The 27,387-nt window shown below is 38.8% G+C and overlaps 1 protein-coding gene across 3 annotated transcripts; it reads left to right on the plus strand.

Annotated features, from left to right (window-relative positions):
• The first annotated feature begins 529 nt into the window (after window positions 1–529).
• Window positions 530–27,387, plus strand: ttc39b (tetratricopeptide repeat domain 39B). Of its 3 annotated transcripts, none has more exons than XM_085145154.1 (19): window positions 530–964; window positions 12,470–12,504; window positions 12,653–12,757; window positions 13,156–13,287; window positions 15,704–15,774; window positions 15,878–15,945; window positions 16,527–16,591; window positions 16,681–16,786; window positions 17,478–17,543; window positions 17,638–17,746; window positions 17,923–17,990; window positions 18,067–18,126; window positions 18,377–18,538; window positions 18,637–18,728; window positions 18,857–18,977; window positions 19,096–19,207; window positions 20,529–20,646; window positions 20,762–20,897; window positions 20,987–22,445. In XM_085145154.1, the coding sequence occupies exons 1-18, from the start codon at window positions 926–928 to the stop codon at window positions 20,880–20,882; spliced, it is 1,650 nt and encodes a 549-aa protein (XP_085001280.1). In that variant the 5' UTR covers window positions 530–925; the 3' UTR covers window positions 20,883–20,897; window positions 20,987–22,445. The 3 variants fall into 3 exon arrangements, with proteins under 3 accessions (XP_085001280.1, XP_085001268.1, XP_085001270.1); XM_085145142.1 differs by lacking the exon at window positions 20,987–22,445 and adding an exon at window positions 23,071–27,387 and having other exon boundaries at window positions 539–964; window positions 20,762–20,878; XM_085145144.1 differs by lacking the exons at window positions 530–964; window positions 20,987–22,445 and adding exons at window positions 2,436–5,266; window positions 23,071–27,387 and having other exon boundaries at window positions 5,790–12,504; window positions 20,762–20,878.

Raw genomic sequence — 27,387 nt, forward strand, 5'->3', positions numbered from 1 at the left:
CAAAGCTGTATGAAACGTTTCCAGCTGTTAGTATCATGGTTGCTAGGCAACCTGGGCAGCGCAACGGAGGCTAGACCGTCCCATTTCACAAGCCTCGCACTTCCGGCCTTAGCGGTCTTTAAGTACGCGGCCCTTGAGGATCGTTGAGGCTGCGTACTTTAAGGCTGCAGACCCCGAATTGGGATACAGCCAGTGTGGCATGTTGCCATCATAAAGGCCTGGACAATAATTGGGCAGGCTGTTTAAACAAGGCTCAGTTGGCACTCTCACACCAGCAACAGCTTGAACCCCAGTCTGACCTTAACCATGTAGAGCATGTAGACGCTACAATACAATTGGCTGATTAGATATTTGCATTAACATGCAGAGGAGCCTGTGCCTAAAAAGTAACCATTTTAAATTTATAATTAAAATATAATTTATATATGACGCATAGAAGAAAGGGGATTTGCTTTGAATCAAAACAGTATGTTGAACTTCTGCCTGCTGTCTGGTTTTAGTGTTTGTTTGTTTTTTGTCCCATTAATAAACACGAGCCCCCGCCCCGTGCTCACATGTAATCTGCGCCTCTGCCTGATCTGCTTACACAAACGCTGGCCTCCTCCGTTTCCTCCCTCTCTCCTCTCCTCCTTCATTTCCTCCCTCTCTTCTATTTTCTATGGGCGGAGAAACGGAAATGTGGGAGGTTTCTCTCCGTCTCCGTGTTTCTTTCACGGAAGAGAGCAGAGGCAAAGAAGCGCGCCTGACTCAAGGACGAAGCGCATCTACGGCGATAAGAATCAAAATAAACGGAGCGCAGAAGGAGATCCGTGCGCAGCCGCAGAGGAGCGGAGTTTCGGCTGCAGCTGTCATGGGACTCTGCCCGTCCTCGTAGCGGAACCAGGCGACCCGCGGACCACAGGGAGAACAGGCACCGGGAGCGGACATGGCCCACGTAGGCAACGGAGCGGCTGCAGAGGAGGAGGTGGGAGCCGGAGATCGCATTTCCACTGACATGTTCACAGTGCGTGATGTAACAGTTATTTGTGATGATGTTCCCACTTTGATCTCATATACCTACATCACGTGGGCTACATCCACCAGGCTGTTGAGGGTGTTTTAGTCTCTCTGTCACATCAGACAGATTTTACACCTAAACTGTAAATATGATATCAGAAACTGTCTGGTTAGGTGTTAAAAAAACACACACCTTTGTTTGGCTGGAAAGCATAGACTGTATTAAAAGATGGCCACAGCTATGGCTTTGGCTTCAAAATTGGTGTTTTGGCCACGGCCATGCTGGATTTTTGCGGGACACGTTGGTAATAAAAATGCTTTGAAAGGCACAAGCAGCACAAGGTTCAGCATCTCCAATTAGCTCGAATGAAACCTAGCATGCAGCCGTCATTAAAAACAGAGGCCACGCCCCCTAGCATTAATATAGTTTGAATAGGTGAGTTATATGAACATTTATAACCCTTTACAGTTGTTATAAAGGCCAAATTTAGCTGCACAGCTTTTTCTTTCAATTTCCACTGTATGTTTTAACATTAGAGTCTCACTTTTCTGAGCCAGCCTCTAGCTGGCGTTAGAGGAACTGCAGTTTTTAGCAGGGGTAGGGGTTAGGGTTAACCCTTTCTTTAGCTCTGAATGTTGATGTGCGTTAAAACACAAAAAATAACCTACAGCTACTGTGCTGCTAGAGGAGAAAGCCTTATGTGGTATATGTGTTGGTAGCTAGATATGTGTACATATAGTGTGTTTTATCACTGTATAGTAGTACCATTTTTAAATAATGCAACATAAACTCGTAGTCCTTATCGATTTCTGTCAAGTTTTCTCATCTTTTCACCATACCTGTCTATATTTCTGTTGAAATCGACCTTACAAAGCCTCCTGCTGTATTTCAGTGATACTTTCATTTTTTCCTATGTTTGTGCTTCTATAGTCACAACAGACTGTATCCATGGATGCAAAATGAACTCCCAACTGACCATAAATAGATCCTAATCAATACAATTCTCCAAACATACAGTGCTGCACGCATGTAGGGCAGCTGAGTTACAGCAAAACCCATCATCACACCTATTCCAGATCCGTTTTATTTACAATGATTACTCACAGGGGAAAAAACAGTTTACTTTAAACTGAACTAAATGTGCCACAGGCTGTGGGGAGTGAATTTGGACTTTGATTAAGTGGTAAAAGTAGAGGACAGGGGTGTACACCAAAGGGCAATTCATTAATAAATATATAATGCAGCACAGTAAGTTTTCATTTTATCTTGATCACCATCCTTGAACAATCTATGGGACCATAGATCTGTCATAATATGGGATTTTTGGAGCTTTTATTCACATTGAAATCCGAATCACAGGCGTTGAGTTATTTCTCTCTGTTTTTCTGTGTTGAGGAAATACATCCAGAGCTCAGTGAGCGCCTCGCTCACTGAGCTCTGGATGTATTTCCTCATTTATGTGTAGAGCTGTGGAGGCAGCCTGCTCATTATTGGATTTATGTCTCAGCGCTAAGTGAGCTGATATTATTGGTTCACGTGTCTGCATGTGTGCACAGCTTCATGTAAATGACAGCTCTGATTTCAGCCACAGGCTGCCCCCTGCACTGTAAACACAGGAAATATGAGGTTTGTTTTCTGCCCTTTCACCACCACCACATTCATTCAAATTCACATTCAAACTAGTGAAAAGATAACATCAGTGAGCTGAGGAAGTCAAAATGTTCACAGTATGCTAACTTTGTCAGTGGTAACATGATGGGAACCGAGTTCTCAGGTTTAATTTTTAACCTTTGTTTTCACTAAAGCCAGGTCCACCCTGACACTCCCTGGTTCACACTGTTCAAATGGGGAGTGCCGCAGTACAGCTGTAATGTAGAAGAGAGTTCATCAACTTGTTTGTCATGATGTTAAAGGATACTTTGAGGTTTTCTAGTTTAGATGAGCCTCTTAACAGGGTTCAACAGGTCTGTATACTGGATATATGGTTGGGCTGTAGAGACCATCAGGTGTTCTTTGGAAGCAGCCATTCAAAATCATCTCCACAACACACTAGACACAAAACCCAGCAATAGGCACAAAAGACCCCCCAAAACAGAAACAGAACCAAAAGAAGTCTCCATAAACTGTTAAAATATCCTGAGAAAGTGGACCACCAAGAGAACTGTCATTACTCGATCTGTACCGGAAACCCAATCCGTACCACGCATTTTCGAAAGGTGTGTACTTCCGCTCGAAGCATTTTACGATAGTTACGGGTCAGAGTATCTGTTAAGGCAGGGGTAGGGAATTCCAGGCCTCGAGAGCCAGTGTCCTGCAGGTTTTAGATGTGTCCTTGATCCAACACAGCTGATTTAAATGGCGAAATTACCTCCTCAACATGTCTCGAAGTCCTCCAGAGGCCTGGTAATGGACTAATCATTTGATTCAGGTGTGGTGACCCAGGGTGAGATCCAAAACCTGCAGGACACCGGCTCTTAAGGACTGATGTCCTCTACCCCTGTATTAAGGTGTTAACAATAATAGGTATCTCTTAAAATGTTTGCAATAATGAAACCTTTCTATATAATGTAGACAAAAACAAAGATAGTTATAAATCGGGTCTACAGGATCCATACCACGCATGTGCAGATGTTTTCTTATTCTTCTGTTTCATTTAATAGCAGTTTGTACAAGGATACCCCCACTTGCTGACCGAGCGAATGAACCCTATTGTAAACCAAAGTAGCGTCATTATAAATGCGTGTTAAACTTGATTTAGTGATAGAGTGTGTTCATGCTTGTCTGTGAGGAGAGAATTGTTGGAATAGTGATGATGATGTTTGCTATCACTGTCAATTGTCAGTAAACACTTCATCTGGTTGATGAATCTGCACGTGACATATTACTAAGTCTGTGTTATTAACTCTGTAATTAGGCGTCATTCTTCTTATTTTACGGCACTGTTGTTCAATCGGGGGACGCTCTCTGTTGAGGAGAAAAGCACGACTTTGTTTGTATACGGATTATCCATTCTTTAAATTTCCCGGGCAGTCGAAAAGGAGGCAGAGCTGTTGAGAAATGCTAGGAGCTAACCGTGCCATTCAAATACATTAACCGTCGCAATGTTGGCAAAGAGAGGAAGTGACGTAAGATTCACGCATCATGCTACACATCGGGTTTCCGGTACAGATCGGGTAGTGACAAGAGCTAAAGCATGCTAAGGGGGGTGAAGGGCCATCAGGATATTTTTTGAAACTCTGTACTAACTTCTATTTAGAAATGTTTCAGGGTTTCGTCAAGTTGCTATGTGAAGAGAATTGGAGACGTCTAGGAGTTCAGTTCAGCGCACACACTATAGAAAGATTTTTATGAGGACTTTCACTTATTTGCAAGTTTAGGTATCTGCAAGGACTTCAGCAAAACTAAAACTCCAGGGGCATTTTGGTAGGATATTTATAGGTCCATGGCTCTTAAGCTCCCTTAAAACTACTTGTTTTGCTACCAGATGAACTTAGCAAGCAGGACACCCAATTAGCCTCCATAAAGCCTTTTTACCTGTTTGTCTCTGAAGAGGTGTCAAGGATTCAGATGGAAATGACCATTTTCCCCAATAGACCTGCTGCAGACATTAAGGTTGATGACATGGGTTGGTTTTTCCTGTTAAGACCCTCTTGCGTCACACCTCAGCCAGTCATTTCCTAATTTCAGCTGACAAATGCTCCTGTGTTCGACTCCTTCAGCCTTAACTCATCCTAATACAGAGGAATTCAGCTGACTTTCGCTCAGCTCTAAATAATGTGAGGCGAGCTGTTTTTATTTAAAAAAAACACTCAGTGCAAGGGTATTGCCTCTGCTCAGACTGAAACTACTAATCATGTCAGTTCTGGCATGTTTGCTGTGGCATTTGAGTGTCTGTGAATCCAGGATCTTAAGTTCATCCTACCATGCAGTGCACACACCCAAAGGCGTGACAGGAATGTGAGTAACGCCAAGAAAACACAGATCAGCTCAGTCTTATAGAATATAATGCGCACCTTTCTCACAGCCAGTTAGGAAGCTTGACTGCTGAAGCCCTCCTCAGACAACACAGAGGCTTTTTCTTTTTACAGATACTCGCAAAGTGGATAATTTAATTTATGATTATTTAATTGAAGCAGTAGGTTGTTCAGAGAGCAGATTTTAGGAATCCCAGAGGTGAGTTTGGCAATAATGCAGGACCAGGAGGAAACACAAATGCCTTTGGAGTTGTGTCAGAGCTTTTCCTCTGGTGGTACTATGAGAAAAAGGGAGGTGTATCTACTGTGGTCGAAAGAATCCACACTTCGTACTGATGTCCACAATTCTTTTATTCCTCTCACAATCATGGAGCACCGTGAAAACTAGAAACCAGTAAAATAATATCAATAGCACATATGATATTCATCTCAGCCACTTATTTCCTTTCACAAAGTGCAGAAGTGTTAAACAAATAACAGCATAATGAGTTTTACCGTGTACGCCTTGTAAAACCAGCAGTAGAAAAGTTGTACATTCCGAAAAGTCCGCCGTGTTACCGTTCTGTCTTGTCTCTCCCGCGCATAACTTCTGGTTCCCGCGACTCACAGGAAGTGACTACTTCACAATAATATTTTAACAGAAACATTTCTTATAAGAAGGATGTATCACTGGATTCATAGATTATCTTTTCCTACTGCAAATGTACACAAGCATGAGTAGCAAATAAGGAAAACAAAACGAAAACAATAACGATCTCAGATGCACTTTGGTGTTGTCATGGCAACCCCAACAAACATTTCAGCGTCAGCTACAGGAGGGTTCAAACATGGGTCAAAAAAAGGGGAGTAAAAGTGGGAGAATTCAAAAAGAATAATTACAAAATACCAAAAAATAAGAAATATAATTCAGATTCACTAGTTTATATGAAATGTATTAATTTGTTATTAATGGCATCTGGTAAGCGTAAGTACACCTCAGATCCCGTAGTGGTTTGCAACCAATTCAGTTTGCAGGATGTGGTTAAAAAAACACAAGGAGACCACTCTCTGTCTGCTTTCCTTTCCCCATGTGAGGTCAGAGGTCAGGGAAGATCATTGTTAACTCCAGGTGTCACAGATTTGGTTCTGGAGGATGTAAGGGAGGTCTGAGGCTCCGATGGGGCTGTGAGGACGCTCCATAGGCGCTCCTCGAGTGCAGCCGGGTTATTTGTGCGTTGGGTAATCGGACACAAGTTGCAGGCCTTGACTAATTGATGAGGAAGCTGCTGCAGTCACAGGAGACGCGTCTCTGACTTTGACCTCTCCTCCTCTGTAACATCAAACAGAAGTGACGCAGATTTTTCCACATTGCGAAAAATCTGGTTTTTGTTTGATTGTAAATATCAGAAAATCCCAACATGATTAAAGTCACCATTACATCTTAATAAAGTCAAACAGTGAATAGAAAGATAAACATTTTAAATGACTTTTATATCTCGATTGTTTCAAACGTGTTCAGAAATCCTGCGTCGTCCTATCGTTGAAGTTTAGTCTGTTTGTGTCTCTCTTTGTTAGTGTTGTGTTACTTTGTAGTTACGTTTTGGTTGTGTTTTTGTTCCTGTTTTTTTTTAACCTTTTATAGTCTTTTGTGCCCATTTTTGTAGATTTCTTTACCATCTTTTTGGTTTTCTTCCTTTGTTCATTTCATGCTTTTGTGATCCCTTGTGCTTTTTAATACTTGTTTTAATTATTTGTGTAGTCATTTAGTGTCTAGTTGTGGTTATTTTCAGTCTTTAAGGCTTTCTGTCTTTTTTGTCTCTTTGTGTTTGCTTTGTGTGTTTGCAATAAGCTGTTATCTGGTCTGCTGGTATTAGTTTGACTTCTTTAACTACCAAAGTATAACAGGAATAAAAAGCTATAAAATAAAATGATGCAACTTCTAAATGAGCTTTTAAACTCAGTTTTTTATGGGTTGTTTAGATGTACTGGATCATATTTCTTCCAAATTGATCCCAGCCTATAACAATAACAATATTTTTTCTATTTATTGTCGAAAAATTAATATTTGGTTAATCTAAATATAGTTGTTAAAAAAGCCACTACCGCCTGTCTGGATGGCTGGGCGTAGCCACCTTTCTCATGTATGATATGATGGGTTAGGTTTAATGACTTTGACGATTATTAGGCTGTAAAACTGGCGATGACTCAAACCTCTTTAATACACTAAATGGTTATATGTTCCTCATCTGTAGTCTCTGTTTTCTACAAAGCTATCTGGCCCAAGAGAGTTGCAGCTATAACGGCTTCAACTTTTCTAGGAAGTCTTTCCACAAGCCTCAGGAGTGTGTTTTTGGGAACTTTTTTACCGTTCTTCCAGTTGCTTGAAGACGTTTCACCTCTCATCCGAGAAGCTTCTTCAGTTCTAAGGGTCAATGGTGGAGAGTCCCAGATTTAAACCCAGTGGGAGTTTCCCCCCAAAGAGGGACAAAGGACCCCCTGATGATCCTCTACCTAATCACATAGTCACAGTCACATGCTGGGGGCTGATAATGTAACTTAGCTTTCTGCTTTAAATAACTTTATCAGCTATAGTTACAGCAGTGGTTCCCAAACTTTTTTTGCTAGGCCCCCCTTTGTTTTACAAGAAAAATATTTCAAAAAATGCCTCTCTGTGCAAAATGGGTTTAAAAACATAAACAGCTGTAGGATACTGTTTGTCCGTGATTTGAACGGAGGAACAAATCGTGGCAGGACATCTCCAAAATGTCAGGAGTAGTTAGTCATTACAACAAGTGTTTGTGAACTAAAAATCAAGAATGTGGGATACTGTTTGTCTGTGATTTGGAGAGCCCAGCGCTGCTCCCGACGAAGGGAAAGACCAATTCTGCAGGGGAGACCTACCTCGGCACTTGTGCAGGTGAAACCAAAGAGAAGATATGCTTCACCATATTTTCTAGTCTTTGGGTTGGAAGGAAGTTGGTTTGGAAACATATCCAGCTATGCTTCACCTCCTGCTTTGCGTTTGTGTGGGAGCCCCGTGCTAGCAGTGTCCAAGCGTTGGGTTTTTTTGTTTGTTTCCCCCCCCCCCCCCACACACACTTTGGCAAGGTCTGAGTTACAACATAACCAGGTCTTATTCACTGTGATCGCTAGCTGTTCCTTTGCCGTGAATGCCGCAAACAGACCAAAACATTGACAGAGCGAGAGGGGAATGTCACACGGAGCATCTGCTGGAATGAAAAGAGAGAGGAAGCAACGTCTGTTTGGATTCACACATTTTTACTTTTGGACTGTTCCAGTTTTGTGAAAATATTCTGTTGACTGCAGCCGGCCTCCTCCTCCTCCATCATCTGCTACATTTTCTCCACCTCACTTTCAAACAGAGAAAAACTGGCACATAAAATAACACACGATCCATAATTCAGCCAATAAAAACTTTCTACATTATACATACATACTTTTTTTTTTACCTCATTTTGATTGGGGTTTTCCTCTTTTTGGGGGTTATTTTACTTTGTTTGCTGACATTTTGGGGGGGGGGGGGGGGTTACGTTTGCTTTAATTCTTTTTGTGGGAATTTTGTTTCTTTTTGATGGCATTTTACGTGTTTCTGTTAGTATTTTGGATATTTTTCTTTGCATCTATGTTTGTGGGAATTATGCTCTTTCTGATACCATCGTTTCTGTTGTTTGTGGGCCTTTTACTTCCTTTTGTGGCATTTTGGATGTTTTTTATTTCACTTTTCCTGTTTCTGTGGGCATTTTATGTCTTTTTGATTGTGTTTGATCTACTTTTAATCATTTTCAGTTTCTCCATTATTTCATTTCTTTTTCTGGTTGGTTTTTGGCCTCTGTCATGTTTGTATTTGTTGTGTGTGGTTAATTTTTGTCTCTTGGGCATTAGAGGTAATTTTGCTTCTCTTTGTGGGGTTTTGTTTTTAACTTAAAAAGAAACTTTTTACAAACGTTACTTCTGAAGGGATTATGTCTCGTATTTTAGTAATTTTCTGCCTCCTATTATTCTTCTGTGTTCTGTCCTATGTCTCATTTTCCATTGTTTTCATTTAAAGGCCTCTCTCTCAGGGTAAAAGACACACACAGGGCTGTAGTGAGTTATGTAAACATGTCAGACTTGAAAGCTGCTGCCTGCAGGAAGAGTCACTCCGTGGAGTTCGTAATTCTTGTAAAAACCTGCTGTGAAAGCGTTGCGTAAACCAGGGCTAATTTTCAGAACATAGATTTAGTGCAGCCTTTATTCTGCACAGAAATTTGAAAAAGAAAACTGTGAAAGTTTTCCTACTTTCAGGTTGTATCTGGATCCCATTTTTAACCTTCAGGGATGCTGACACTCAGCACATGTTAATGTCCTTTATTTGCTCCTGTGCACGCTTTGAGACGTCTGATATACTTGCATTACTTTGTTGTTTCATTAAAAATTCTACCGTTAAATTTAAATGAGTCAAAGCGTGAAATGTGGTGGTTCATGGTTATTTTATTTTTACTCGTGTATATATTTTAATTTTTTTTTTTACTTTTTGTGCTAATCCTGTCTTACTTATTCCAGTCTTTCTTTTTCTTTTATTATGGATGTTTGCTTGTCCATGGTTTTGACTTTTTCTCTTTTTTTGATTTAGTTTTTTTTCTTTTATTCTATATTTTTTAGTTTTTTCTGGTCGTCAGTTCTTCTGATTATGTATTTTTTGAGGCCTTCATTATTTTCAGTAATGTGTTTTTGTGCTGTTTTTTTTTTGTTGTTGTTGTTGTTGTTTTTAGGACATTGCTTATTTGTCATTTTTTTGTTGCGGTTTGCTTGCAATAAGAATTTTTCTGCCTCTTTGTTGATGTTTTATTTTTTGTTCTTGTGAATTTATTTAAATTTATTTTTCTTTCTTGTCAATTTGTTTCTTTGAAGCCATTTGAACTCTTAGTAAATATTCCCTCAAAACAACATAAAATAACCCCCAAAAGAGGAAAACCACAATCAAAATGAGGTAAAACACTGGAAAAATGAACTTTTAAAGTCTTTTTTGTACTTATTTTTATTTTTTCACCTTTGTAGTAATTTTTGTTTCTGCTGAACGTTTTTGTGATTATTTTGATACTTTGTATTTATATTGCCTTTAAGTCTTTCTAGTTGTTTCGCTTTTTTGTGGTTGTTTCTGTGAGTGTGTCTTTATACTCATTTGTTGTCTTTTCTTAGTACTTGCACGTTAGGCAGGCCTCTTCTCTTTCTGAGTTTAAAACTCTTCTTAAAACATATTAAGAGGTTAACTCAATTTGTTTTAACATGTTTTATTTTATTTATTTGGTTATTTTATCTTATTTTCCTGTTTTACTTATGTTTTGCTTATGCTATTTGAACAGCACTTTGTGAACACTGGTTTTATGTGAAAGTGCTTTATAAGTAAAGCTGGTATGGTACTTTATTGAAGTTTAGCACTTTTATTTATTTGTTCATTCATAGGTAAATTGCTTCATGTCTCTAATTCCTGCTTTTTTCTTTTACATACCTTGTCTGTTTACTAGTCTTGCTTCTTTTTGGGGTGTTTTTGTGTCTCTTTATATTTGTTTTCACTTCTTTATGTTGTCACTTTTTGTTCTTTTCTCTTTCCAAGGCTTTTTTCCACATTTCTATGATATTTTTGTGTTCTTATTGACTCACAATAATTTCTTTTGCACTTTTTTGGTTCTTTTCTTTTATGTCTTTTTGGTTTTAATATATTTTTTGTGGTTAGATGGGTCACAGTGCTCCAATGTGGAGCAGTGAGAAGCTGCTGCCTGCAGGCAGAGTTACTTTACAGCGCTGACTGCAGCTGCACCGTATTATGTAAGGAGCCACTGTGTAGCTATTATTAGCCTGCTGCTGACATGCTGTGTAAATGTTACTTATGTAGTGTGGACATAAATCTGTTTACACCATTACGCACATATATGAATCCTTATATTTCATAGTTGAGACCTCTGAAGTGTTGCAGTCGTGCTTACATGTGTAGATGTGTGTAAAAGTGTTTTTGGATTTATGCTAGAAATATTGTCTTTCAAACATCGGGAGTTTCGAACCTAATTCTAGGGTTCAGGTCTTAGGAGGGTGACAATGAATTATTTCAGGATCCTTAAAAATATAGAAAATCTGTGTGTTTGGGTACATGCCTCATCCTCAGCATGACGCAAACTTGAAGCTTTTGAAAGCATGTTACAGCATTAAGCAATGGGCAACAGTTCCTCTAACAGCAATCTTCCCTGAATCGCTGACTGCATTGAAATGAATGGAAACCCTCGAATTAGCCTAATGAATTAATGCTCTGCAGCATGATTGTTATTACTCATGTTAAGCCACTTATGACCCTTGTGACCCTTATTACCGCTGCAGGTATTAACTAAAATATAAAACACAAATTCCAGACTTCAGAGAAACCATCTTACACTGAATGATGGAAACGCTCTCAACTATTCATATTTTAATTTCTATGGCTGCGTTCTCAGGGCTGTAACACTTTACAGCATAGTAACTGAAAAGTATAGGAATATAGGGCATTCTTGGAACACGCCCTGCAAACGCTGAAAAGTCTTGACTAACACAAACAAACGAAAAACCTGAAATTCAGGAATAATCCAGGCACTCTCGAATAGCCCTGGGAGGTCCATAAAACTGACACACTATTCCCCCAAAACTGGAATAACTCTGAAATTTGTGCAAAATTGTGAAAAGGCAGAAAAATTGCAAAAAGTTTGAAAAGTTGATAAAAGAATATTTATCATAAGTCCTGTATTCCCTTGATTACTCAGGAATAAATCTCAAAGGCTTTTTAAGAGGAAGCCCTGAATTTTCTGGACAATTGATACAAATATTGGATTAAATCTGAAAATGTGGGACAACTCGAGAAGTCACTGATAACAATTCGGAAAATCCAGACACCTTAAGCTTTGAAAACTCTTGAATAACTCTAAAAAAGTAGTGTCTGAAAGGTTAAAAATAAAAAAAAACTGGAATAAATTTACAAGACCCAAAAAATAAATAAATAAAAATAAAATAGAACATTGCCTGGATAGTCGGAAATAACTTCATTCTACACTAAAATTTTAAAGCACTTCGATTAAACGCAAACTACAATTACTTAACAGTCAAAAGACTCTGGTATTATTTTATAGAATATAATTCAGACTGAAACCTGATGGATTCTTTACATCACTTTGAAGAATGAGATAAAAATGGTTTCAACACTTTTTGTTCCCAGCGTGTGTGGCGGTGAATGAATAGTTTGTGGTACAGATCTGAAATTACCCCAATGGTTTCACAGAGCCCTCGAGTAGGTCAGAGTCATGGTGGCGTGGTTCAGGATTCGGGTCATGTAGCCTTCCAATAATTCCCGAGCAGTGCAAACTTGTTGCTGATTACAGACGGCCATTGTACAAACGAAATGTGGTGCTTTAGAATCGCGTCCAATCAGACGTCTCGCAGGCCTTTCTGTCACCTGGAGGATGATGCTGAGAACTAAACTCTGTGTTTCTGTGTGTTTCAGGACTGCTTTGAAGATGCCTTTGATCGGATACCTGCGTGAGTACACACACACATGCACACACACACACATGCACACACACACACACCTGCAGCGCACAGACTGAGTGTGTGTGAGGATTGTTTCCTGTGTATCTTTCACTTTTAGTCACGCCCTGTGCTGACTGCTGGTTTTGCCTTTGTGTAGGGCGGGTAACATGGATCTGCAGACTGCCATCCAGGAGACTCAGTGTGCTCTCAACCTGGTCCTCAACAACAAGTTTTCTCAAGCCCTGGATCTCCTCAAACCATGGTAACCACAGCAGTCGTTATTAGGGGTGGGGAAAAAATCGATACTGTGCAGTATGGTGATATTTTGTTTGCTAATAATGTATCGATACAGGGACAGCAGAAATCGATATTTTGTTACAAAAAGGTTTTTGTGCTCTGACTTCAGAGCATGTTGATCCTTTTTCTGAGCAAGAATCCTGACATTCCTTCACTGTCCAAATGTGTTTAACTTTTTTTTTTGGCAGCAATAAACATGACAGTTTACTTATTTTAATTTAAGACATGTTTTATTTTAATTAAGTTTAAACCTTTTTTATTTAATGTAAAATTATATTTTGTTTTAATTTACTTTCAAGCTCTTCAGTTGCTATTTAATAACAGTCGTAGCTCCCTGTTATTAAATACTGCTGCTGTGTGCAGGTGGAGGGACAGCATGTACCACGCTCTGGGATACAGCAGCATCCTGGTGATGCAGGCGACCATGACCTTTGAGCACAGAGACATCCAGACTGCCATGGCAACCATCAAGGAGGCGTTGCACACCTGTCAGAGGTGAGAGGCGGGAATACATGGTCTTCTTCCTGTTTATAGCCTTAATGTTTCTGGTCGAGGAAGCCTTTCAATCCATTCACAACATGTAATAATGTAATGAAACAAACTGGGGTACGACCTGAAGCTGAAAGGTCTGGAAAAAGTGACTCATCCTTAAGCCCTGAATTGTCCAGAATGATAAATAAAATCAGCAGCAGATAATTTCATTTTCTTCTCCAATTCTGGCGCTGAATCAGAGATTTTGTGTGCACGGTGGCACTGCAGTGAGTCACTGTATGAATGGTGACCGGGCTGTGTGGCTGCATCATAATGGGCACGTTCATGTCTGAAAAGTGAAGCCAGTGCTGAAGTGCCTTAAATACACATTCCTGTTCGCGGCCTGCAGGAAGCAATAGCTGTGGTTTCAGAATAACATGCAGTTTAAAGAACTCTGACAGAGCAGTACTCTTGCTGTGTGACTTCTGAAAACACTTTCCCAATGAACTTATGGGCTTCAGTTATTAGTTTCAGGTCATATTAAATGAAAAATGTATCCATTTTGTAATTTTTTGTTCATTCTAAGTTTCATGAAGGAGAATTATCGAAGATCTACTCACTGGCTGTTGATTTGACAAGTTGTTATCTAGATTGTCAGGCAGCCAGTAACGCACACCAAGAAGTTCAAGGTGAAAACACTAATCTAATCTCGAGGCTTCACAAACTAATGGGTGACGCCACAGTGGCTATCTCCGTCTTTTAAGCCATTTATGATATTAGACAGCAGTCCCCAACCCCCGGCCCACAGACCGGTACCGGTCCGTGAGTCATTTGATATTGGGCCGTGAGAGTTGAGGCTCGGGTGTGAAATTTATGGTTTTTATTGGTTTTATTGGTTTTTCTCGTTGTTTTTTTTAGCGTTGTTAACCCGGTTTCCCTGGGTCTTTTCCCATGTGTTATGAATAAATCTTCCTTTTTTGTACCGGTACTGGTTTTATTTTGTTGTATTTATCCGCAACACCTTAAAGTGAAAATATTGTCGGACATAAACCAGTCCGTGGCACGAAAAAGGTTGGGGATCGCTGATATTAGATATTCTAGAATATTATATATACCGTAGCTTTGTGTTCCAAAAAGGAGGGAGAAAAAAATATGATTTCAAAAAACTATATCACAATCTATATCAAGCAATCCTGTCTCTTTAGGGGAAAGGGAAAATGATCCTCATAGTGTTACAACAAAACACTCAACAAAGGTTCAGTAAATGGGAATTGGCACAGGAGGTTTTTCTACTACCGTATTTCCCGGACTACAAAGCGCACCTGAATATTAGCCACACAAGCTAAAATCAGGGGAAAATCCTGTTTTGTACATACATTAGCCGCACCTGACTAAAAGCCGCAGGTGTTTCAATGTTGACTTATCATATGTAAGAGAATATGCACAAAGGGAATTGTCAGGAAAGAGATGGCTGTTTGCAGACACACCCCTTTTAGTAATATTTTGAAAAACAAGTTATGGGTACATATTTGCATAACTTTTTAGGTATATGTACAAGTAGCGGTAAATACAAGTACGAAACATGTACTGTGCTTCATAAATGAGTAACAAATGTAGTACATAACAATAACCTACAGCACACCAGAAAAATAGATTCGGCCTACCTTTTAGGCTCAGTTGCAGTGCATCTTTCTCTTCTTCCTGCGCACTAAAACCACCAAAGTCCTCTTCTCCAGTGTCGGATACGAACAGGCACAGGATGGCTTCGTCATCCACTCTCAGCTTCTCTCCTTCGTTGTCACTTTCAAAACCAAACAAATCCTCGTTGTCAGTGTCAGAGTCAAACACCCTCAGAAGGGCCGTGGCGGTGTCCTCCTCTCCATCATGCAGCAGTCCAGCCCATCGAAATCCGTTGGTGATCATGGATGTTTTCACACTTTTCCACGCTGTCAGAATCCACTGGTGGAGTTGGGCATAACTTGCTTTTCGCAAGTTTATCGCCGCTCATCAGCGCTACTTTGAAGTTTGTTTTTCGCGCTACTTGTACGGCACTACGTTGCCTGGCGGACGGACATGTGACCAACATACCACTCTTTAACTCCGATCCTTCCGCCAGGCAACGTAGTGCCGTACAACAGCGGAACAAACAAAACAAGTCGTCTTACGATATCACAAAAATCATGGACAATCCATAGAAAAGCTGCACCTGACTAAAAGCCGCTGGGTTCAAAGCTTGTGCAAAAAGTAGCGGCGTATAGCCCGACAATTAATTGTTTTATTGCAATTTTATACTTTATATACTTTTAGTACTTTGTCTCAAAGTCTCTTTCAAACGAGAACAATTAGGCTCCCATGCACAGCAACGTTTAATGTCATCTCAAACTGCAACAGTAGAGACTGGTTAAATATGAGATTTAACGTCTCCTCATTGTTTCTCTAGGTTCAGGAAGAAAAACTCGATGGTCGGATCTTTGTCCGGGCTGATCAGCAAGCAGTCCAACCTGCAGGAAGGTTTGTAAACACATGCCCACACATCACTCCACTGACGTCTACAGAAAGTGAAAAAAATTTAAAGAGAACTGGAAGTCAGTCTGCTGCATTGGTGTGTTTGCAGGAGAGATGCACGCAGAGCTTTGCTACGCTGAATGTCTGCTGCAGAAAGCAACGCTGACGTTTGTACAGGTCAGAAATGCCGTCTGCCTTTAACTTCACCTGTGTGCCTGCTCATGTATTTGCTTTCGTTTCATATATATTTCATATGTAACCTTAGTTGAAAGCCCCTTTAAACTGCAGTTCCCTCAGTGGCTGCTAAATGTTCCTCGTGTGAATGTGTAACAACATTAAAAGGCAGAGAACCTGAAGCACAGACGCTTTTGAGTGTTAAATTAAAGAATAAAAATTGCTTCCTCATCAATCATAGCTTGACGCCTTTCACAACCTGCATGATAAGATGGAAGATTAATGAAGGGTGATTCAGGACACATGATGGGTCGTCCACTTTTTTTCAGGTTTGGTTCAGTTAAACCTTCTGATGCCTTTTGTAACTTCGAGCTGAGTGTTTTCACCATCGAAAATGGATGTGATGAGGGAGAAGTAATGGACAGTGAGCACTGGCTTCACTTTACACACTCGGAAACTACATCTTTTGTGTGGTTAGAAGCTATTTAGGATTTGAGCCAGAATCATGACTCATGAGTAGCTTCTGGTAAGACTAATAATAAGGCTGCTTAATTATATATTATATCTATATTTCCTTTTTCTAGGATGAGAACATGATCAGTTTTATCAAAGGAGGGATCAAGATTCGGACCAGCTACCAAATCTACAAGTGAGTGAATGATTTATGGAGGAAATTAAACATTTAAATGTATTTTAGTAGAAATATCATTGTTAACATGATTGTTATGTATTCAATAGGGATTGTCAGAATGTGCTCAATGCAACTCAAGATGTGGCCGGCCAATCAGATTCATTTAGACAGTTTGAGGGTGGAGTCAAGCTGGGCATTGGCTCTTTCAACCTGGTGAGTTTTTTTTTTTTTTTTAAATCCACAGGAGTCAGTTAATGTAAGTAAGTTTAATGCTTGTTTGATGTGCCATAATTAGGACTATGCCGTCTCGCTCAGAATAAAGCACATCCAGTGTCCATCTTTTTTTCTCCACTGGATCATCGGGCCAGAGGATCCAAAAAAAAGGCCAATGTAAATGCTTTCTGTATTGTATATCTATATTTCTATATTATTACTTTAATATAATCTACAAGAAATCTACAAATTTTCTTTATTAGTTGGATGGAAGCAGCTAAAACGTCCACACAGTGCAACTGATGAAGCACGTTGGTTGGCATTTTAATGTGAAAGTACAGATAAAAGAAAAATATTAGTGAGAGTCCTATGAACCTATGAATGGCTTCATATACTTCATGTGTCCTTACACTTATTTTTTCATTAATCGAGTCAGAATTGTCACTTTTCAAACAGTTAAACACCTTCCTTTAAGCTCTTAAGATTAATGAGAGTCCATTTCAGCCAGTTTGTTTCACAGCTGAACTGATCGTTGGACGCACCATCACTGGCCCAACATCCTTTTTTTTTTTTTTTTTTACATCAATCCACAGGTTATATTGAATTTGGCACCTAATGGTTCCTTGAAAGCACAATTTCTTTATTGGTTTTATTGAATGATTGGTTTTAGGGAAATCTTTTTGTCTTCCAGATGTTGTCTCTCCTCCCTCAGAGAATTTTGAGGTTGTTGGAGTTTATCGGGTTCTCAGGAAACAGGGTGAGTACAAACTCTGTTTAAAATAACATTTAAAAAACCCACTATAGGCTACAAAGACACTATGAAAAATCATACTGTCTCTATCTGTCTGCAGGGGTTTGGTTTGTCCCAGTTGAGAGAGGGAGCTTCCAGCCACAGTTTGCGGTCAATCCTCTGTGTTCTGACTCTGCTCTTCTACCACACATACGTCTCACTCATACTGGGTAGGAAACACTTTAATGTTTTTTTGCGGGGGGTTTCAGTCTTGGTAGAGAAACCTCAGCTTCACCATCTTAATCTGGCTTCAAATGTCCGACCACAAAGGCCTAAATAAAGCCAGAAGCATCTACCTCTGCTTAGCAGATTAAGCAATGACTGTTGTTGTGTTCTCTTTGATCAGGAACTGCAGAGGGGAACCTGGTGGAAGCTGAAGCTCTGCTGGAGCCATACCAACAGAAATACCCCAAAGTAAGTAAACCGCAAACAGTCATCTAAGTAAACTAGGCCGTAACTAAATAAACATCATGTTTGTTTTTTCTTTCAGGGCTCCATAATCCTCTTCTACTCTGCTCGCATTGCCGCGCTGCGAGGAAACTTTGAGAAGGTTTGTCCCTGTGTTTTCAGACCCTCAGTGCCAAAGTCCAAATGAAAACTAGACGTTTCAGCGCAAGGATTTCAGCACATTTATCAGCTAAACAAAGAAGTAAAATTGTTCTCTGTTCTACTATATGTGGAATTAAAATGATCATTTTAATTTAGTAATAGAAGTCTTTCCCTTTTCACGGGTTTTTACCATCCATGCACTTCCTTTACAAACCTGAACAGCAGCTCTAACTGTTCTGTGTTTCTTTTAGGCTCGGGCCAAGTACGAGGAGTGTGTGAGCAGCCAGCAGGAGTGGAAGCAGATTCACCACTTGTGTTACTGGGAGCTCATGTGGACTCACTCGTACCAGCAGGAGTGGGAACAGGCGTACCAATATGCTGACTTGCTGTGCAAGGAGAGTCGCTGGTCCAAGGTAAGCTTAGAAGAAAAACAGATGTGTTTTATATATCAGGCACATAAATGGGACCATAAAAGTCCGTGATAGTTCAATATAAAACCTACTCTCTGCAGGCTATCTATGTTTACCAGAAGGCAGCCATTTTAAGCATGATGTCAGAGGAGGCGCTGAAGAAGACGGGGGAGAATGTTGTGGAGCTCTTCAGGTCAGCCGGTTTTTTACATGTATTTTTTAAACACCCTGAGCTGCATCGACCTATGTGAAGCAGGTAGAGCCGAGCTATGTTTAAGGCCAGGATTAGCAGTAAGACAATTTATGGGTGTGTGTGTGTAGGCAGGTGGAGGGGCTGAAACAGCGCCTGGCTGGGAAGTCCATTCCAACGGAGAAATTTGCAGTGAGGAAGTCCAGGCGTTATAAAGCTGCTAACCCCATCCCCCTGGTCATCCCTTTGCTGGTACACAAACATTCACATGCACATAATAAACTCACTACTTTGACGGTGGTTAGTTGAGTGTGATGAACTCTGAACGAGCTGGTAGTGAAGTATAACGCACAATTGTTGTCTCTTTTAGGAGATGATGTACGTGTGGAATGGTTTCACCATCGTCGGAAAGCGAGCCGACTGTACCGAGTCCCTGCTGGTAACCATAGAGAAGGCAGAGGAGCAGCTTCGCAATGACCCCAGTGAGCTCAACACTGCACCTCTGCTATTAGCACTTCTGCTAACACTGTGTGCTGCCAATAGTATCTTATGAGAGTAAAACAGGCGTTCCACAGGGTTCTGTCCTGGGCCTGCTTCTATTTTGCTTATGTTAGTGATTTCAAGTCTGCATGTAAGCAGCTGATATTGATATTTATGCATCTACACTGATTAAAACTCCTGAGACATCACAAAACTGTGCACATGGAGGTGGCTATAAGATGTTACCACAGCTGTTTTGTTAAGAATCTAATTACATTTAAGTCTTCGATAAAGCTTGAGTATTTTACACTCATTCGACACATTTTGTTGGAGCCTTTTTTGCTTTGAGAACTTCCCTAATTTTTTGTGTTAATGATTGAACAAGGGGTTCAAAAGAGTCTTCAGAAAATTCGGACCATGTTGACATGATAGCTTCACACAGTTTGACAGATTTGTTAGCTTCACATCCATGATTTGATACTGCTGTTTGACTACATCTCAAAGGTGCTCTATTGAAGAGGTCTGTGAGAGAGCTGGTTACTGTGGAGGCCATTTGAATACAGTGAGCTCATTATTACAGTTAGGCCCATTTATACTTGGATTTTTTTACCTGTTTACTGAAACATATTCTAAATATAGTTATATACAAACAATGTGTAAACTCTGCTGTCCACATTCAAATTGGATGAAGGGTTTATGAGGTGTGGGCAGTTCCTTCACTATGTCATTATCCGTTGAGCAGATAAAAAGGCTGGAGATGATTTGAGGTGTGGTGCTTGCATTTGGTCAAAGGAGCCCTCCATGTAGGTGAAACAAGCCGCCCTTAATCTGCAAAAACAGAAACAACCCATCTGAGAAATTTTTACAATATTAGGAGTGGCAAAATCTACAGTCTGGTACATCCTGAGAGAGAAAGGTGAACTCAGCAATGCAAAAAGACCTGGACATCCACGGAAGACAACAGTGGTGGATGATCACAGAATCGTTTCCTTGCTAAAGAGAAACCCCTTCACAACAGCCAGAAGCAGCCAAAGGAATATGAGGTGTTAAGAAACATACTGTCTGCACAAATTCAGCTAAATGTAGTCACATTGATTGGGCGGCGTTTCATAATGCAGATGGACAATGACCTAAAACATACAGCCAAAAAAACAGCTGGTGTATTCCAGGAGCTAAATATGTTTAAGTCTCCATTCTGAATCCTTTTATCTCCGAAGGCGTTAGGTTGTCATGTAAGGTTATTACTGCTGAATATTAGCACATGGCTAATGAAAGGTTAGGAGCTTATGTAAATCTATGTCTAACAGTCCATCTCTCATTCAGGTCCGTCAGAGTTTCACACAGATGACAGCTGTCTGGTCCAGATGTTGAAGGGACTCTGCCTGAAGCACCTGGGCAGGTTACTGCAGGCTGAGCTGTGCTTCACACAGGTGCTCTCCAGGTAACACAAGCACAGATAAGAACACAAAAGCATGCCGACGACCTTGTGTAGGCACTTAATGCTGTGGTTTACCTTCTGAAAATAAAGATAATACTTTAATGGGCTTTACTTTCAGTGAGGGTCGGATCAGATATGATCACTACTTGATTCCTTTCACCCTTTATGAGTTGGGCCTGCTGTATAAACAACAGGGAGACTTCCTCAAGGCCACCACATACATCGAAAATGCCAAGTAAGTTCTGCTTAAACACCTTTTTAGTATAAACACTATACTATACTTTTATACACATTTAAACAAATTTACATGTGTTTATAAACTCCTGTTTCATGTATGTTATACTCTTTATAAGCCATTCCTAAACAGACTGCTCTAACTCGAGCTGTAATGTGAAATCTGCAGCGCCCCTAAACTTTCAGTCTTATCTGTGCTGATCACACAAACAGAAAATGAAGCATTTCCTGTTTATTTTCATTGTTTCATTTTCATTACTTCTGCCACCTGACAGCCATGCCTCCATTTATATATAGTTGTAATTCATTGGATTAATTGGATTTGTCTAAAATGTACGTATTTAATGGAAATTCTGCTATAACCCCAATTAGAGCATGTGTTGGGATGCTGTTAAAAAGTTTCATAAAAACTAAATGTAATCATTGGAAATCTCATAAACACACGTTTTATTCACAATAGAATATAGAAAACATATCAAATGTGTAAACTGAGAAAATGACAAAAAATAAATAAATTTGAAGGCATCAAAATATCTCAAAAAATTTGGAATAGATCAAAAATGGAATTATGAAATATGAAATAATTATACTGTATTGTCTTTAACATTTTAGATGGCATTACAAATGAATTACAAGAAATAACTATTTCAGTTCTTTTATTCTTTTTTTTTTTTAATTTTAAATGACTTCCCAAGTCTCACCTGAAGTACCTTAATACCCCACCAGGGAGCCGTAGCGTACAGTTTGGGAGTCGCTGCTCTTTAGATAACACACACACTTATACTGTTCATCTGGACGTAGCATTTTCTAGCATTTTCATTTTCTCCGAATGAAAAAGCTACGTCCAGATGAACAAAATCAACTTTTAAAGATTTACTTACCTGGATGATTGAGCATGCATCAAGACACTTCATAGCAGAGGTGGGACCAAGTTATTGTTTTGCAAGTCTCAAGTAAGTCTCAAGTCTTTATCCTCAAGTCACAAGTCAAGTCTCAAGTCACTGGTTTAAAAGTCCGAGTAAAGTCACAAGTCTGAAACTTTGAATTTCAAGTCCTTTCGAGTCTTTAAAAAAAACGGGAAAAAAGAATGTCGCAGTTATATGCTAAATGTAAATATTAGACCATGTGATTTTTAAATCTCTGTTTTTCTCAACACATGACGAAATAGCGAACTTAGAAAATATACACAAATTGTGAAATTGCACCTCTATAAATGCAGCTCAATTAAACTTAGCTCCAAGAATAATTTTCACCAACAATTCTGAGATAAGCTGCATGTTATTCTTGGATGCGCTTGTAGGACCGGCTTTAAAATAGCATGACAAAAATATCATACACATTAAAGTTAGTTGACATCACAAAGTTAGATGAAGTCAGCTATCTCATCGTAGCAAAAGAGAAGGACCACCTACCGTTCTTTATGCAACTTCAACTGTCGGACAAAGTTGGAAGTTGTTCCATCTCTGTCTGTGATTCTCTTCTTGCATGTTTTGCATATTGCATTTCGTTTTTTTGTTGACTACTTCATAGTTTATGTACCTGAAAAAAATAACTCCTTGCAGCATTTTTGAGCGTTTTTTTTTCTTCTTAAAAAAAAATCTGGTTAATTTGATTGGCTGTGCTACAGCTCATGCACACATACGTACGGAGTGTGGTTGGAATAAATGAGTGAATGAACTGAATTAATGGTGCACACTTTCTATATAATATGAATTATATATTATATATATATTATATATGAATTATATATGAAATATGAAATATAAATTTTAGATTTGGGGTGAAATATCAAGTCTTTTCAAGTAAACCGGTTCAAGTCCAATTCAAGTTCCAGGTCACTGGTGTAAAAGTCCAAGTCAAGTCACAGTCTTAGAACATTTTTTCAAGTCAAGTCTAAAGTCATAAAATTAATGACTCGGGTCTGACTCGAGTCCAAGTCATGTGACTTGAGTCCACACCTCTGCTTCATAGTGTGCTTGTTGTGAAAACATTACAGGATGTTACAGTGGAAATTTGCAACCATAACTCGAGCTGCACAGACAGGACAAACAGTATTGTTTAGGTGGCACTAAATGCACAAGTGAGGTATTTACAGTGGTTTAGAAAAAAATACTAACCAAACAAAACATTACTGTGCAGGCAGGTTTGCGAAACGCGTGTTTATTTGAGATTCTGATTGTGTGTCATCATCAGGACGAACTACAAGGACTACTCCATGGAGTCCAGACTGCACTTCAGGATCCACGCAGCCCTTAACAGCCTCAAAGGATCACCTGCCGGCACCCCATAATACACAAAAAACATGCGTCAGACTGCAGCTGTTTGTTTAGCTGGAGTGAAGAAAGAAGTGGAGGTGTGTTTGGGTTTTAAGATGACACCTCCACCTGGGATTTGTTTTTTTGTTTTTTTTTTCCTCTGAATTATGTTTTACATTTTTTATTTATTTTTCTGCAGTTTGGAAAGATTGGATTATAATTACTTGCACATGCACTTCTTCTACCAGTTAAAATAGAGACTTCACTGGTAGAGCAATGGTTCAATCAGAGCAGGTTTATCTGTAACTTAAAAATTGATACAGGCTCTTTTTGAGTCCATACGGCTCTTTCACTCAGAGACACTTTGCATAGGAGAACAACTATGAAGTCTTTCATAGCTAATATCTGATTGGACTGTTGCACTTTTTCATGTAAAAGCACAAGATAAAAAAAACTAGCAATTATATGTCAGACCACAAGAGGGACCCAGTGACTGACAAATCGTCTTGGAAATCCAGTCAACAAGTTCTCTTTTGCAGCTCTGTGTTAGCTTCCTTGCATTTCTCTGTCTGAATGGGCCCAAAATATAAATCTGTTGTTTATGATTTCAGTTATTTATCGTGGAAGACATGGTTTTGTTTTTTTTTTTCGTTTATGAATCATAAACAGGAAGTGATGTGCAAGCCACTAAAGATGAATACTAGAACACACTGTTCATCTTAAGCAGTTTGCATGGTTTTTGCCTTTTTCTTTTCCTACATGCCACACATGCACGTGATGCACAAGTGTGTCCGTGCATAAGCAATCACAGCCTTCTCACCGACTGTGGCTTAAACAGGAAACACTGATACGGTGTAGTACACTCATTCCAAGCTCGCACAGACTGGGCAATATGCAGATTTAAAAGAATGACGCAGTAATGGCTGTAAACGCACACATTTAACAGCAATACAAACAAATTTGTTTGAGTTATTCTGTCGGTACGTCAGAGTCCACGTTCTATGTCTCAAACGCAGGGCTGCTTTGGTGGCGCTGATCGTCTCTTAGAAGCCTGAAATAAAAAGCTCAAAAACAAAACAATCTAACAGTTAAAAACATCTACAACATAACAGATGCATTAAGTTTCTTCTTTGTCGTTCCTTGAGTTAAAAAAAATCCTTGAGTGGTCCTTTTATACAGCCCTTCAGTTCATCCTGTATCTGAAACACGTAATATTAGATTTTTACGTCTTTTCTTCTAGACTTCTCGGATCGGAGTTAACCGTCATAATAGTCGTTTTGGATGTTACAAACAAAAAGCTAAATTAACCAGTGTAGGTGTATCAATTCAGAGAAATTAATCACTTCCCACTTAGCTCCATCTTCTGATGTGGAACTGTTACTTTCTAGTTAAGGCACGCTAGTCTGGTGTTGAAAGATCATCCAAAGACAGGCCCCTGGAAATACCTAAGAATAATTGAATTAATGAAAACCGCAAGCTATGAACCAAACCATGGACTGATTACTTGCTACACCCCTTTTAAGTGTTTTGGCCACAAATATTAATCACAGTACCACTAATACATATCCTAAAACCAGATTTCTCTTGAGATCAACATTAAGCAACCTCAGATACAAAATTCCCAATCTTACTAGTATAGCTAATATTTAAATGGACATAGAACATAATGTGGAATTACTGCTTACTTTGAAATCTGCATTTATACTTACCTTTTTTTTTTTGCCACTAAACTCGAACCTCAGTCTTTCGTAAACACTGAATTGAAAATACATTATTTATGGTAAAGCAGTAAAATGTAACCGGTCAAACAAAGTTAAGCATAAACAGTTTATAAAACAAAAACTAACGACCCTTAACATTTTTTTTAATTCAAAGTGAGCTAGCTAATAAATTAACTAATATTTTGAATAAATAAGTTAATATATAACTGATTACTTTGAAATATATATTGTCACTTGTGATTGTTTTACCTTTGATGATCTTCAAATTGAGATAGTCAGTGCTGGTGGTCAAAGGCTAACTGCAATATTTCAGTATCAATTGCAATATTGTCCAAAATTACTGTGTTTGAAATATGTGCAATACATTTTTAAAGCCATAATTCTCGTTGCCTTAGACTGAGATTAAGTTGCCCTGAAAATGGTGCTAGCCCTGGCACAAGAGGCAACCTGTACTCCACACCTGATTTGGGTATAAAGTGTGAGTTAATGATTACTCGGCTAAAGAAATGTAGTTCTTTATCTGCTCAAAGAGATGATTTCTTCATACTGAAGCAGCTCTGCCTTTGGAAATATTTGCATAACTAAGCCGTCCCTCACTCCATGATTGCTCAACGTCTGTTGGGAGAAAACACCAAGACTAAAGGCTTTACGTTAATTCTAGTCGACGTTCTTGATGGTTACAGCTTTGGTTATGATCACACATGTTCTGGAAGATGTCTATTTGTTTCTTTGTTTATGTTGTGTTGCTTTCTGTTAAATATCATAAATTATGTAGATCTACAGTGTACATGAAGAGCAACTTTAGTGTCTAATCATGTACAGATGAATCAGGATAAGCACAATCTATACCTAAACAAGATTTTATTATTATTATTATTATTATTATTATTATTATTATTATTATTATTATTATTATGTGCTGTGTGTTAACACATCAGATAATTACTCAGTTCTCAGAGGACAGTAAAGGACAGTTTATCCCTAAAATGTTGTAAGCTTAACTTAAAATGTCTGAAAAACTGTACACTAATGTTTGTCAAAGTAATCACATCTTTGCTTCCATTTAAAACATAAGTGTGATGGACCCGCTTGAGTTGTACTTGAAAAAAATGACAATTAGCCTTCTCCATTTCATGAATGTATCAACCAAAAGACCAAATTCTCCACATGTGTCTTGCTGGATGTGTGTTTTGATTTTATTTTATTTGACGTGTTTTCTGTGCCTGTATGTTTTTGGATGTGATTTTTCTTCATGTCTTTGTGTGATCTGAAATTTTGCTTCCAAACTACGTAATTTGCCAACATTCACTGATATTATTATTAATAACAGTCCTATGTCATCTGTCGAAAAAAGTTGTAGCAATGAAAATGCTAAAGTCCCAGTTTTGTCCTGTGAGTATACTGCAATGTTATTCCTACCTAAAATTTCAGCTAAAAAGACAAACAAATCTGACTCTGTGAGGATTATTAAAAATGATCAGGTAGTTTTAAAAAGATATTCTGTGTCTCTTTGTGCAATAAAATGTTGCTTTAACAATGCTAGATGCAATTTTAGCATTGCACTCGTCAGTTGTTCCTTCTTGCTAGTTTTCCCAAAATTGCAGCTCCATTTCTTGGTTAGCCAAAGCTGCCATGCAGAACTGACTCAGCACAGGAAGTAAAGAAGTAAAATAATGCAACTAATAATAGTGATAAAATAATCCTGGAGGCAGAATTACAAAATTGCGTTATTCCTTTATTTAAGATGTACTAAAGCAAGGTTTCTCTGTTCTGCATAAAAAATGGTAAAATGTTATTATATGTATGCACAATGGCAGGGCTTTCTTTTATGTGAGATTTAAAACCTGCTAACAAGCAGACGGTTAATTTTAATTAAACATTGTATCTTTAGGTACTTTGTTATTACCAATCTGTCCCAAAATCAAATCACAGGTTTCTATTTTTTAATTTGAATCTCAAAACAACAACAAAAAATACCAAAGACGACAGTCTCACCGCCGTTAAATTGTATCAACGAGCTATTAGCCAAAAATGTATCTTACATGGTGTGCACTGGGTCCTTAAAAATATGTGGACAACAGCAAAAGAAATGGTAGGCCTAAAAACCAACTACAGCAGTATCTGAAAGTCAACATAAATGATGATCAACAAGATAAATAATAATAGAATAATAGGTAGATAACATAAGGCAGTGGAGGCAGTTTTTAAGCCAGTTAGAAGCTAAGGTGATTTACATCAATCAGCAAAACAAAATCACTGATTTGTGTTTTTAAAATGTTCACCTTTTATTGCTACAACCTTTCTTCATAGAAGGCTTTGGGCCATATTTTCATTTAGTAGCTTAATTCAGTGCCTCTGTGTTTTATCTGTACATGTTTTTTTGTTCTTTATAAGTTCAAACTGCTTTTGCTTTTTTGTTTTTCCCACATATAACGTGTTGCTGCATGTGTTTTATGGCTGGAGGAGAGATTAGAGGCTTTCTGATTAGATGTGGTGATACACGTGGCACAATAAAATGAAAACAGAAGAATATT

This window comes from Neolamprologus multifasciatus, chromosome 3 (assembly GCF_963576455.1).
Source record: "Neolamprologus multifasciatus chromosome 3, fNeoMul1.2, whole genome shotgun sequence".
Classification (NCBI taxonomy): domain Eukaryota; kingdom Metazoa; phylum Chordata; class Actinopteri; order Cichliformes; family Cichlidae; genus Neolamprologus; species Neolamprologus multifasciatus.